We start from the raw sequence: 14,999 nt of genomic DNA, 5'->3' as shown, positions 1-14,999 counted from the left end.
TTTTTCCTCATCCGACGTTAACACACACATCACTGAAACGCCCCTGCGTGTTGTTCATTTTTGGAAACGTTTCGGTTGAGATTCATTATATACTAGTGAACATCTTAAGGAACATACGTGCGTCCTAAAATTAACCATTTCAGTGCCGAGAGGAAATCTGTTTATTACCAACAGGCAACAGTATACATTAAAATACTGTTTACACTTTTATACACATCAGAACTATATTTTTTAAACAATTGAAGCATTTGTGTTGCACATGGAAAGGATCTGCCAATCGGGAACATGGAAAGCGAAAAATGAGTATCGGTGATCTCCTCGTCCTCAGGGTGGGGGGGGGAAACACTTTGAACGTGTTCTCAGTCTTCTTGGTGGGGGTGGCATTCACAAAAAGTGTGCTGTGTCTCTGGTTCTCAGACGATATACTTGAAGCACAGTAGCATTCTTTGTGGATGTTTTCAAACATGCCATATTTTTTTTTTTTGTTGTCTCTTGATTTTCGAATGCCATCATGTGAGCTTGCTAACAATGGCTTGGTTGAGTGAGTTCAGCTGGTTTGTCCATTTGTCTAAAGCTGTGTAGCGAGCGCCTCCTCTCTTCTGGTAGTCCAGTTCTAGTAGTTGGTTGACCTGGTCAATGCGGCCATGGATTGTACTGCAGAAAAAGAAAGGACAGTGAAGAAGTGAATTATATGAACAGTGGCGTGAGAAAGATGTTTAATCCTGCTCGTAGGCAGAATTAATTAAACTACATCACCATGACATTAAAATAACCGTAACCCAACAACAGTAAATTCCCCTCTTTTCTGACAGCCACGACAAACACTGGATGAATCGGTGCATTCGTTTTAACATGCAAGACCACAGGCGAGGCCTTGGTCAGAATCATGAATATGCCGGTTTGTTTATGATTTCAAGGGATAACACAGGTTCAGATCAATGTTTTTATGGCTAAACTTGAAGCAATGTTTTTAAAGTTGACATTTTCCTACTGCCCAATATACAACCTTTAAGTGTTGAGGATCTTATCACCAGAATGACAATCTAATCTTGATTGATCTTGAACACAATTCCCATCAATTGCGTCCTAAATAACCTTAATCATTATTATGGTGCTCCAGTAAGCAAAAGAAAATCAATGCCATTATTATTAAGGATCATTTAATAAGCACTTATGAAACATACATCATTTACGTCTGGGCTTCGAGCCAACATAACATAAGCTAATCCTTATCTCCAGTAAAAAAAGTTAAAAGGTACTAAAGTTATTGCAAACTCATCACTGTGTTCTCTCAGGGCAAAACAATCTCAGCTATGAGGAACTGCTGCGCTTTAATAAAAACATTCTCACTCCAAGCTACGTAAACTCATAAATGTTAACACTTACTTGTCCAAGATACACTGCACCAGCAAACTTTCCACGTCACATACATCAATATTCAGCTCCTTAAAAAAAGACAAGCAGTATTTCATAAATATACATGACAGTGTTTCAATTAAAGCAAATAGTGGAATCACCATTTAAAAGGTTGACCAACAATCACAACAATGCATTACATTTTTAAAGGAAAATCACAAGCGTTGACTTAGAAGTAAATACAATCATGTTTAAAACTATCATGACCTAAAGTGGATCCCAGGAGGATGGAAATTAAATTCAAGAATAAGGACCCGTCAATGCAGACCACCATTACTTTAATATTTATTATTTTTTTTAGAAAATTGTATAAATAATCAAAAACAAACATATATACCTTCATAGCTTTAGTCAACAGCTATTCTTACCCACAATTAACAGTTCAAAAATTCTCTACTTTTGAAGTTAACAATGCACGTTTTAACTTTTAAAATATATAATATACATATGCAATTACTAATGACTCCGGGCTGAGGCTTATTTTGGATTACATTGCTGCATGTCACACCAGAGCCACAGTATTGTTTAAAAGGTTAAATCATTTTGTAATGTCTAAATATAGATTTTTCTCTGTTAGTAACAGTGTAGGATTAGATGACTTACACTAGATGTAGCTCATGGTCATGATAAAATATAAGGTGTTAACATGTTTTGTTATGATTTGTTCTTTACAACATGAAGTCATATGCAGTTCAATCCAATAGTCTAGAAACAGGACTTGAAAAGTCTTAAAAAGCCTTTTAGGTCTTACCTTAGAAATGAACGGGATATGTATTCTCGTGTATGGTTTGATGAGTTTGATAAGTACTTGAGTTCTAATGTTCCGTAGGAGTTCTGCAACAAAATAACCAAAATCATTTTACAAGCAATTTCACAGCGTTTAAGATGTGCTTTGGTGTTAATCATTGTGATTCAATACCCAACAGAAACAGCTACTTACCTTCTATGTGCTCCCTGATGAAGGGGTCATCCATGATGTTACTGTGATTTGTTTTCAATATTTTCTCAAACTCGGTGATGTCATTGTTCTGGTAGGCGCTGTAAGGAAAAAAAACAAAAAACATTCCAACTTTATTGTTTCCTAATCAGCCACACCAAACCTCTCACCCCGGCATCCGAAGCAAAGTCTAAACATTATACAAGCAAGAAAAAAATAACTTGTCTTGACTTAAAGTACAATGAATAATGGTCGTTGTAAAAAAAATGTATTTTTGTATCCCCAAATGTATCTACATACAGTCACCAGAAGAAATTTAATAGAAAAAAGAAGAAAAACACAATTACGAGAGACCACATATAAAAAGTGTTTGCATTCGTGGTTCGAATTATATCTACAGCAGGGTTTTTTGCCAATATGTTTAGGCATTCAGAAATAGTCGTTTATATATTTGTATTAGTAGTAAGGCATGTAGTAGGAAGATTCATTATTTAACCTCAACAATGTTTGAATTATCGTACTATTTAACTAGTTGTAGAGCTGTAGTAGCCCACCCCAATTGTTCACGGTGAAATGATATAAAAATAAACAACTATAAGTAAACAACACCACAATACCTGCACATCTACATCACGGTTAAAGTAGGCATTCAAACTAGCAGGGGCCAAATTAGAACAGTGTCAAAAAACAAAGTGTTCAAAAGAAAAGCTCAGACCTGTTCTAAATGAAATTGTGTACTTCTTCTCTGACATTTGACTTGTGACCTTGTCATGAAAAGTATTTATACTTTAGTTCAGTAAAACAGTTTCTAATCGTGAGCTCTAGGAATGCACCGATCCAATCCTGGAATCGGTTTGATCATGTAATGTTAAAAAAAAAAAAAAAAGCCGATATTTTCCCGGCTGTCACACGCTAGTGTGCCTGCACATCAGGGGGCTACTCTCATGAGGGTCAGAGCAGTGTGGTGTTGAGCGCAGGTTTTTAAGAGGGTGGGGGTGAAATCACACCAAAAACACCACTTAATTAAACACCTAAAGGAACATGAAAATTGTTATCTCGCATTAGGGCAAGATAGTTAATGTTTTAACACGGGTATCGTAAGTCCTGGTACAAGTATCGGGACCATAAAAGCCAGATAACAGCAAGTCCAGTTTCTTGATCAGTACATATGATTAATATGCCATTAAAAGTAAAAAGGAAAGCAAAGAACCAGAAACATTGATATCGAGGTCAACGCTCTGACTCACAGAAGAACAATGAGAGCATAGGCAAAGCTGCGTGTGGATCCACAAGGAACCCATTAATCTTTTAGTACTTTTATGGACGTTCTGACCACCATGGGACAGAAAACAGACAAAAGAACGTGCATGTAACTGCGTAGCTTCAGAGCAGACGTAGTGTGTTTTGTTTTGCTTTAGAACAACACCGAAAATAAAATCAGGAGACAAAAGTGTGATGAATGAGACACTGGTATATTAAATATTAAAAGCATTTGGGAGACATAATCCCACAGGAGTTGTAAGGCAGGGATTGGCCAAGTAGTAAGAATATCATTGCTGATTGAAAATGCATCTAAAATAATTCTAACTGGGAAGGTTAACAAAGAAATATTCTTACCTTACTAAGTTCGTCATGGCTAGGATCTCTGGATCATTTTTATAGGGTTTGGCCTAAATAAAACAAAAAGAAAAGATGATTAGACAAATTGCTTTATCAAAAGTCACATGCAAGTCATTTAAAAGAAAAAAATATAAGGGACAATTCTTTCATACCTCTTGTGAGTCAAAGGGGTTAATTCCTGACTTCATTAGCATGTTTGCAAGAACCAGGTACTTTAGGCATGTCGTCCTTCTCGGGCTTCCAGACTCGTCGTAGTTTTTAAAGGCCTCAAAGAAATCTGTGTGAGCTTTTTCAAACTCTCCCTCTCTCAGATGCATTTTCCCTCCACACTCTTTGTGAGAACAGATACAAGGGAAGTCAGTGAATGTAGAGAGGAAGTATTAAATTACTTTTAATAAAAATTATGCATCAGACATACCTCTAATAACACCCATAATAAGCGGGTGTGGGATAGCAGACTTGATATGAAGTGACTGCTCATACAAGGCTTTGAGCTTCTTGTTGTTCTTTTGCGCCGTGTACATCTGGATTTCCAGCGCGTAGATCTCCAACAACTGTGTTCCTTTCTTCAAGTCATCCTCTCCATCATCCGTCTACGGTTAAGTAGAAAAAAAAAGATACCACCATGAGATTGCGTTCACTTTTTACTTCACAAATCTGATGCCAATCATTAAATACATTAAAATAGATTAAGAAGAGAAATAGTTCATATCAAAATACAACATTTTAATAGTTAAGTTTGCAAGTATATGAAAATCAGTTCCATCATTGGGAAGCTGTGGTAGACATTTAAATTGTGATATTCAAAAACCACCTGCTGCATTGGCTGCCACAAAAACCCTTCAACATTTCTTATATTAAGTATAGATCATTATTTAATAATAAAAAAACAGGATAATGACTAGTTTGTGAATGTCATCAGTCTTTTTCTGATTAGTTAACATCACTCAACACTTGTTAACACGCCAGACAAATGTACACTCAAACATTGCATACCTGGCACGACTGGTGCAGTTGTCTAAGGATCTTCTGCAGTTTTCCATATTCTTCTCGCTCTAGATATAGCTTCCCCAGCTATAATATAAAAAAAAAACAAATATAAAAATGACAATGTCTCTTTATATTGTATTTGGAGGAAAACAACAATACCTTTGTGTTTGTTTTAAACCATAATCTGTCGTTTTTTGCATCTTTCAACGCTTCAAGTGTGGTTTCGTAGAATTCTTGTAACAAATCCATCTGAAATTCAAAACATGGAAACAAATGTATCCGATTTTCCCAATTCAAACTCAGAGACATGCAGATGCTTAAAGTGTACCTGTTTGGAGGTAGAGATGTAATCCAGTATGGAGTTGATAGACTTCTCAGAGTAGTTCCTGGTGACAGCACTTCTAATGTATGTGAGCAGCTGCTTGTATCTGTTCATCATTTCTGGAAAGTTGGTCTGAAGGGATGGATCGAGATGCATTGTTAAGAATGTTGATATCTGTATATCAAATCCTTGGCAAAAAATAAAACTGTACACACCAGCTTGAAGTTGATTTTGATCATCTGTTTAAGTGCTTTAAACCCCCATTCTCCTTTCGATTCTCCTTCAAGCTCCAGAACCTGAACACGATCAAAACATTGTTAAATACAGAAATTCAAAAGGTGAGCACCGACAGAATATATGCATTACCTTAAATGTGCATTTAAGGTTTAAAGCAGGAATTAAACACTCTCCTCCGCATAGAGTTGACACAATTCCCATAGGTATTTCAGACTGACACTTGATGTGACTCATTTATGATGTTAGTGTAGCAAAGGTTGAAGCAAATCGGACCACAAATAAAAGTGAAAAAGCTATACTCGGTGGTCTTAAAACATGATTTTGGGCACCTAGTAAATCTTACCCGTTTCCTTTAGCGTCCTACCACAAACATTTAAAAGGTGACTAATACAGTGGTGTACGCATGCAAAAACAGTGTGCATGTCTAACTTGGTCAACAGAGACCTTTGAGGCAAGATTCAAATCATATTCAAGCCTTTGCTATGTTTGGAAACATTACCTGTGGGGCCTTTTTTCAGATTGACCTTTAGTAATAAATAAGGAACATAATATGCACCTTGACCCATCTGAAGTGTTTGCAAAGCGATTGGTTATAATCGAATTAAGGAATAAAACACATCCACTGTGATTTAACATGTGTTGTGCAGGAGACAAGTCAAATCTAGAGATCTACTCCACCTTCTGGAAGCTGCTGAGTGCTGCTTTGGGATCATCTTCTTTCAGTGCTTTGGAGTTGTAGTACTGGTTCTCCAGGTCCACGTTTGGCTCTGAGTTGCTGTCTTCTGAGTACTCCTGTAATTATACAATAGTAAACGTGACAAGGCTATACATGGAAATAGTTATTCAACTAAAGTCCAAACTCCCAGTTGGATCATGAAGCACAGGACTGAGCCTCCCCCAGTTCTGTGCTTCAGCTAACGTTAGCTACCAACATGACCTGCTAAGTAGCCGGCTGACTTGCCTTTTATCATAATGTTTCTAGTATTCCGACCAAAAAACAAACAATGACCAATGACCAAAGTATCTGACGCCCAACGAGGATATCTTAAGACTATCAAATGAAAACATTCGTGTGCAACCATTCAACCAAATGTGGCCAGCTAGCACGCTAACGTTCGTTTACCGCTGTCAGCTACAGTAAGCATGCTAACTAAACAGCTAGCAGCTAGCTAGCACGGACTGCAAGCCTCCAGTTCAAGTGTTTAAAAAAAGAACAAATCGGGTTCAATTGAGTCGTTACCAGGTCGTAGTCGTCTTCATCGTCGCACATGAAGTCATCTTCCATATCAGACATTTTGAATGGTTGCACCCCGTCCCGGTTCAGAGTGAGTTACCCGGCCTTGTGCTGTGTTTTGCAGCGGTGCTGAGGTGGTGTGTCAGGCTGGCACGAAGCACAAGGAACTAGCGCCCGCCTATAGATGGCGCTATTGGATCACCTTACGCAGGGTCAGGAGAACATCTATCAACATTAGAGGTAGAATCAAAAGAAACCCAGATCGAACTTGATGACTGTGATGTCATAAAGAATGATTTAACTTAAACAGTGTGTATCGTTTTTTTTTGTCACATTGTCAACCACAATAAACGTTTTTATTTAAAAGATTAAGAAGATGAATATAATATTTTATTCGTGCAGGTTTTTCCTTGATTTTCTGGAACTCCTGCTTTGTATTCGGTGTTATCTTGACCTTTTAAGTATATATTTTATTGAGTATTGTTTTGATTGTTTAAGCACTTTGTGACCCTGGTCTGGAAAAGTGTTCTACGAATATAAACTACTCACTTACTTACTTACTTACTTACTTTATATAAAGAATATGATCAAAATGTATGAGTGACCACATACAAATACTCACTTGCCAGTGGTGTGATACATCCAACTCAGGACAAAACAACAATTCCTAAAGATGCTATTTTGTTCAGGTAAGTCAATTTAGGTCAGCAATTTTTTTTGCTCAACATAAACTGGTAAATCCTGAAGTAAACCCCTCAAGAAAGAGTGGCTCAATATAATCCCATACAATCTAAGAATCTAAAATATAATTTGCCTAAAGGAGATCTCCAGAGGGATTAATAAAGTCAATCTAAAATGTAATATTATGGAAGCAATTCTATTCTTGTTCATATGAATCAGGGAAAGTGTGTCACTTGTTTATTTTTCAAGTTAAGGCAAAGCTGTGAAGTCAAGACATGAAACACAGATAAACCTATGGATTATCTGATCATGAATTTGTGACAATTTTATAACCTTTAAAACCAATTCCAGAGTACCGGACTATTACAAGGGCTCTGTGTGACTCTAAGGGCTACCATTAGTTTTTTTTTTACACCTAATATGTATATATATATATATATATATATATATATATATATATATATATATATATATATATATATATATATATATAATACTATTGATGATAAATTATGTTTCTCTTATACTCATTGATTCTTTAATTAATTCCATTTTGATAAAATATATTCTGCTCAGGATACAATACGATACGATATGATGATCTTACGATGCAATGCTATATATTCCGATAGGCCTTATTTGGGGATTTTAGGGTAGTGACATTTTTTCCTCATTCAACTTCCTTTTGGTTGAATTAATAGAACTGGAAAAAAAGTCCAAAGGACAGCTTTAAAAGCTGCTGGATCTTGAAGGATTTGATTGTTCCTTTGGCTGCTGCCCTCTTGCGGTTGAAAGTTTAATTGCAACACAAAAATGAACAAACAAATTGTTAATAATTTAAAAAAACAACTAATAATTGAATTAAACACATACTTCATTGAAATATAAATCACAAAGACACAACATAATACAAACTAAAACATGATTTTAAAGCCCTAACATCGTTTCAGAAATTGTGCCAGTGAATCGAAATATATCGTTGTAAGTTAAAAAAAAAAAAAAAAAAAATCGATGTTGACTTTCAATAAATGAATGTGAAAGAAATATCCATATATATTGCTGTGTTGAGTTATCTAAACATGCACATGCGCTACTCTTTTGGTACCTGCAGGGATACCCACCTCACCACTTTCGTGACCCTTGTTCCAGAGTCAGGACCAATAGGTTTATGGGCCTCCATTCTTCATCCAAACATCACTCTCTATCCTGCCAGCTTCCATGTTTCTATGAGGAATTTGTAGACGTGACTAAGGGCTCACACCCTTTTGTTGCATGACCAGGATGTTTCAATCAAGCAACAGTGCGTGTAAACGATCGGTCAACAATTCAAGTTTATTGAAACAGTAATGAATGATCAGCGTTTCCCCCCCTTCTCAGATCAGCAAAGCCTTCTTTGGCAGGACCAGCGTGTCTATTCTAAACAACATATCATTGTCAACATCAATAAAAAAAACTCTCAATACAATTCTCTGACGATAATACTTGACGAAACACATTCCACGCTTTGGCCAAAATTAGTTTTAAGAAAAACAGGAAAAATGTTGGTTTAAATATTTGAAAGGTTTGTATGTTTTCTCGGTGATCACCCGGGTAATTTAATCATGCATTTAAAAGTTAAAAAAACATATTACCTTTAGATTTGAGAGCAGTAATATTGCAATGCAGTCAGTTTAACTGAGTGGTTATATCTCATCGATTCATCTCAGCTTCTAACTCCTAACAGCCAGTAGGATTTCTACAGTTCTTCTGTAAACGACAGAAAATAAGATTCTTTAATTCACCTTGGAATCCTTTATTGTTTTGCTTACCTGAACAGAATACCCTTTTAATCTGGTAAAAATGAACCATGAAAGTCATTCATTCTGTTCTACCAAGATAATATTTATTAATTTAAAACATTAAATTTAAGTTTTGTCCCTGTGGGTTTCTGAAATATTAATATTAATATTTATGTAAAATTTGACCAAACTTAATACATTTTGTCTTTCACGGAAATCATCGACAGCCGATGGACTCACGTTGGCTTAAAATCTGATAAATTACATGTCCACAGACTTTTGTAGTTTAATCATCCTATACTTTTTTAAACTGATAGAATAACATCTCATACTTTGTACAACTAGTTCATATTATTAATAGTTTCATTTAGCAAACTGTTCTCTTTTGTATTCAATATTTAACGTCATGAACGAAGTGAGAACAACAATCATCCAGCATGTAGTTGATTTATTTTTAAATTACGCAATAAAACCTTTATTTTGGGATTTTTTTTACAGTACATTATGTTTCAATATACAGTAGAACTAGAATTCAGCAGCAGTTTCTGCTTTGTATTTACAGCTTCAAACACCTTAACGCAAAAGAATATGCATTAAAAGTGTGTGATTATTATAAGCAATAAACCTCCTTGACGCTAAATAAGTGCATTATTAAGAGAGCATATGAACTCATGGTCACTCAAGGCAACAAGAGTCGACGACAACATCAGCACATCGGTCTGTTAAACATGTGCTCGTATGTGCCACACTTTCAACTGGCGCTGCTGCCAACCGCACCGTGAATCACTCCCACATCGGTACATGTTTAAGGCACGTATTACTCCACTCTAGTATTCACACCTGCCAAGCAACGTGCGCTTTCACCGAATGCCAGCATTGTTGCGTTACAAGTCTGCAATCATCAAAGGGGCCTGCTTTTCTTAGCAACAGAGGATGCGTGACAATCCAGCTTGTTTTTCCCTTTTTTTCCCCCTTTATTGTTTCTGTTTTCATTTTTACAAGGTATGTTGAAGCATGTCTCAATTTTACGCAACACCTCCTATCAAGTGGGGCTGTTATTCCAGGGCGTCCCATCCAGCCAAGTGCACACATCACACACGCATACTCGCTCTGAGTCTTCAGGGAACGAGGATTGGAGTTCAAGGTATTTTGATTTGGGATGACTCTGTGTTTGATGGGAATGCCTTGGCTGCGACTCACATGGTGTGTGTGTGGTCTGCCACCAGGTTGTGAGGAGATTCATTTGGAATTAAAGTTGACCATTTATACACAGCTTGACACAAGAAAGCAAACAACATAAATAATTCTACGAAACACAAGGTTTTGAGTTCTTAATCACTTCCCTTAAGTATTGTGGGATTTGGAAAGACCCCCTGTTTATACAATTATGATTCATTATCTGGGAGGCATTCCAAAAAACTGTGAATTTAAGAGATTTAAAATCCTACTTATAAGGCTTTATTTAATCTGTAGCTCACACGATTGTATTGGGAAAAGACCATGACAGAGTCTGGTCTGGACTTTTAGCCATACTTTTAGGTTCACTTGTCCTTCCTTGTAAAATGTAACACCTACTCTGGTTGCTCACCACAAACATATCTCCTTTCAAAAACTACTTGTAAAACAAGCAAGTGTCTCCATATAGCTTTTCATATCTACAAAAATCATAAAATCATATCTAAATATTTGTTATATATCTATTGTTATATATATCCACCACACAACTAAATATTAAATAAAGAGCATCTATGGATTCTCTTGGCGAAAAAAGTTGCTATAGAATACGAACACAAGCTAATATTTATATTTTATGCAACATTATATGCAAATTGTTTTAATAGATACATTTTTTTTCATGTTTAAGAGTTAAAAAAAAACCTTTTCAAAAAGCCAAACAACCCTTGATCTCGTCTGTTCTCAGAAAATGCATTTTTTCATATCTGACTAACATTTTTTTTAACTTACAACACTTACACTGCCCTTGCAGGTCCAGCCAAGGTTTCTGAGTCATGATAAGAACATTTCTTTCTGTTCTAAGGAGCTGTCAAGGCTTGGAGGGGAAACTGAATGCCTGACGGCTGTCTTGAAGAGACGAGCAATGAAATCATTGCATGCACACAAATTAGATTTTTCAGAAATCTTTCATCTTGGACAATTGAAGGGATTTTTGTCATTTTTCTCTCGGTCTTCGTGCAAAAATGTGACCTTTACTCACAATCTACTTATTGTCTCTGATCGTTTTCTGACAATTATTATTTGTTGTTTATATTTAATAATAACAAGCTTACTTGCCCAATATATTTATATATATATGCTACTTGAGAAAATGAAGGGTACTTGACTTGAATTTATTTTCTTCATTTTATTTGAAGAATTCAAGCTCACACCAAGAAAACTTTTTCTCCTCTGTATTAAATTATAGTTGTCAGGTTACGGTTCAATAGTCCTAAGTGTTGAGTGGGATGTCTGTCTTTTGACCAAGTATGACTTGACAGAACCGATTAAAATGAAATCTTGACACATTGTATGAAGTCAAGTCCATGAAAAGTTTTTAAACAACTCCTTTTAGCGCTTGAACATTTATTAAAAAAAAAAAGGTTATTTGAACACATTTCAAGACACAGATTTAATCCATTAGAGATATTAAACAATCCTTTGGTCAACTCTATTGTTTTGCTAAATTGTTTAAAAATGTCACTGATGACTCATCTTTAATGTTTTGAGGGAAGGATTTATCACAGTCAGGCAATTAAATAAATGATTTATGACTCAAATCTGAACTTCAGAGATCAAGGGCCAAACAAGGGCTCGTCTTAAGATTGGTGAGCGATAAAATTTAAAATAATTTCACACTTGTTGTCATTTATATATCATAAAAATACCAAGAACAGAAAAAAAGGTCTGCAACCTTATCAATATCAATAGTAATAAGTAAATGTGCCATCGGACTTTTAATAGGAATTTCTAACACTCAATTTTTAAATTATTCAAATCTGACATTGAATCTTACAATGTAACTACATTTAATGTAAAAAGAATTTCAATGCAAAAAAAATGTATTCAAATTCAGTGCAGGAAATTAGGTGCTAAAACAGCGTTAACACCTGGGCAACCAAGCAGTATGGTATGGAATTATATTTGTTCCATCAGACTTTGAATTTGAATAAATTCAGTGTAGAATTCAATGTGTAAGCAAATTAAATGTTAATTTAAAGGGAAAATAATGCCCCCGTCTGAAATATCAGCGAATGAGAGGTTGCGAGAGCGAAGTCCATTATGATGGAATAATGGCTTTGCTCCTCCTTCAGCCGGCTGTTATCACGCCCAATTTGTTTATACAACAAGTCCCTTGAAGGTGGAGACTTCCGGGATAGATGACACGTTGTGACAAACCTTAATGCTTGACCAATGACAGCAGAGTGGCCGTGGTGAGGATGAACCAAATTTTATCTCCAGAAAAATGAAGCGGTTTTTTTAAGCACTTTTCATGATGTCATTGCTCATGAAATGTAATGGATATTATAATATGGATATTAAAAGAAAGTTTTGTACAAACATACACATACTGATAAGTCCAGGATCAGTTAACACACACTAAATCAACACATTATTTTCCCTCTAAAGTCTGTCAAATACAAAGTCTAATGACACACATTTACGTCCAATGTCTTGGTTCTGAGGTTCACTGATAAGAGAAGCAGATCTGCCTCCTGCTAAACCTCAACAGGAATTCTGACTGTCTGCACTTCCTCACGCCTGGCTAGCTGGGACACATTAAGATAGTGACTCACTTAATCGTTTAATGAATCGACGACAAAGATGAGTTTAAGACAAAAAACTTTCCGAGACAAAAAACAAACCACAACTGCTTTTGTTAGACTATTAGTCTGATTAGTCTGATTAGTCACCGCAGCTTCGAACCATTAGAAAGCATTTTGGTTATAAACGTTGGTCATTACTCTGGCTGACAACTGTAACATTCTATTCCACAGTAGCAGATGGTTATTCTGAAGTTTGTTGACGAATGAAAACGTCTCCTTTTCTGCCACTTTTAAACCCATGTCTTAACTTAGACGGAGTGCTCATCAATCTCTCTTCCTTCTCCACTTGTCTTGGATGCGTCTGTCATTCAACTGAACCCCGCCTGGGAAAAAGGATGGGAGCTTTAGATATGATAAAACTAAAAACCATTTCAAGTGGTTTCACCTCAAGGAGAAGGAGAAGGTTCTTGACAAATGACAGAAGACATCTTATCTCTACAGAGAATACCCACTAACCACCAAAGAAAACACATGGGTGGGTGGTGGATGGGGATCAGCTCCTCCAGGGTCTGATAAATGGCTACTAAAAGGAAAATGGTGGAATATCTTTTCCTGTCCCAGGTTGAGACGTTGTGGTCTTTTCCACAAGTGAAGGAAAGATTGAGCAACGGGATCGAAAAGACTAATGAGAACATAGAATTGGTCCGGCATTGTGAAGAAGGATAGTTTTTCTGTATTTGCCTGAATTTGAATTATTGCAGATCTTCATGCTCATATTTATTCACTGGGTATTTCTTGGCAGAATGAAATAAATGTGATGAAACCAAGCATATTTCTGGACGAAGCACCTGGCTGTTGTAGCTAAGAGGTGGCTGGCCGACCGCCACACATATAAACCCGTGATTTAATGCATAACATGCAGCAAAGTAAACCTATATAACTCAGAGTCACATATACACAAACGATAAAAGTTGTGTTGATGCTGGCCGACCACATATTTAGACGGCGGTAAACGAACCTATGGTGTGAGGAAACCATCTGAATTAATATAGCGAATCAAGGTTGTTTGGTTTAAGTTCTTGGAAAGACAAATACTTTTAGTCTTGGTTCGTTTCTTTCTTTTTTTTGGGGGAGGGTGTGTAGGGGGGGTTTGTTATGACCCGCCGAGAGAAGAGTTGAGAAGCTCGGCGAAGTAACTTAATATGTAAATGCTGAGTTTTACAATCTGTAAGGAGTTAGGAGGCGGCGATGAAGAGGGTTTACAAATGGTTCTGGGCGCTTATCCTACAACGACGGGAATTCCATCCCGCTCTACCAATCTGGAGATATTTACCTACAATATGGGGAAGCATGATTCATTGTCTATGTGTCAGTGTGTGTGTGTGTGTATATGTGTGTGTGGTCAAAGGAGAACCTTGGCTCTCGTGACTCGTGCTGGGGAAAGGAATAGGAGTGTGTGTGTGTGTGTGTGTGTGTGTGTGTGTGTGTGTGTGTGTGTGTGTGTGTTTGTGTGTGTGGGTGTGTATGGGGTGGGGGGGGGGGTACTATCAGGCCCTGATTTTTGTGGTTATGATGACATCCAGATAATAGCTAGACACACACTTGACACACAAACACACACATCCCCTCTGTTGTGAGGCTCTCACGCACATGTATGCACACACAAAAACCAACACACACACCACCGGTCTGAAAATTACAGCTTAGCATGCAAGCGTTGAGCAGATGGGTTGGCTAATGACTGTTGTGTACAGTGCGGAGGGAGTGTGCAGCTTTCCCACTACACGTCCCCCCCCCCCCCATACAACTCACAATAGACCCCAAAGCGTACGTCTGGCTTCCATTTACTTTATGTCTTAACTGGCACTTGCATGACATGTGCGAGACGCAGGTGGTCAGACTGTGAAAAAGAAAAAAAAGAAAAAGGTATTGAAGTAAGCTACGCACTTGCTCATCGACTCATGCGAAGGTGAATCATCAGCTGTCAAACACGACGTGTAGTCCCCGAGAATTTATGACACTT

The 14,999-nt window shown here is 36.8% G+C and overlaps 1 protein-coding gene across 1 annotated transcript; it reads right to left on the bottom strand.

Annotated features, from left to right (window-relative positions):
• Nucleotides 1-143: 143 nt before the first annotated feature.
• On the bottom strand, nucleotides 144-6,927 carry cops2 (COP9 signalosome subunit 2). Its single transcript, XM_087793788.1, has 13 exons — nucleotides 6,763-6,927; nucleotides 6,201-6,314; nucleotides 5,501-5,581; nucleotides 5,292-5,417; nucleotides 5,123-5,212; nucleotides 4,970-5,047; nucleotides 4,392-4,566; nucleotides 4,126-4,304; nucleotides 3,971-4,023; nucleotides 2,357-2,454; nucleotides 2,168-2,250; nucleotides 1,387-1,445; nucleotides 144-654 (listed from the first exon to the last, which is right to left on the bottom strand). Exons 1-13 carry the CDS (start codon nucleotides 6,814-6,816, stop codon nucleotides 510-512), a joined length of 1,335 nt encoding a protein of 444 aa, XP_087649914.1. The 5' UTR covers nucleotides 6,817-6,927; the 3' UTR covers nucleotides 144-509.
• Between the last annotated feature and the right edge of the window lie 8,072 nt (nucleotides 6,928-14,999).

The sequence above is a fragment of the Callionymus lyra genome, chromosome 6 (genome assembly GCF_982586985.1).
Source record: "Callionymus lyra chromosome 6, fCalLyr1.hap1.1, whole genome shotgun sequence".
In the NCBI taxonomy this organism is placed as follows: domain Eukaryota; kingdom Metazoa; phylum Chordata; class Actinopteri; order Syngnathiformes; family Callionymidae; genus Callionymus; species Callionymus lyra.
This window is presented reverse-complemented; position numbering and strand designations above follow the sequence as displayed.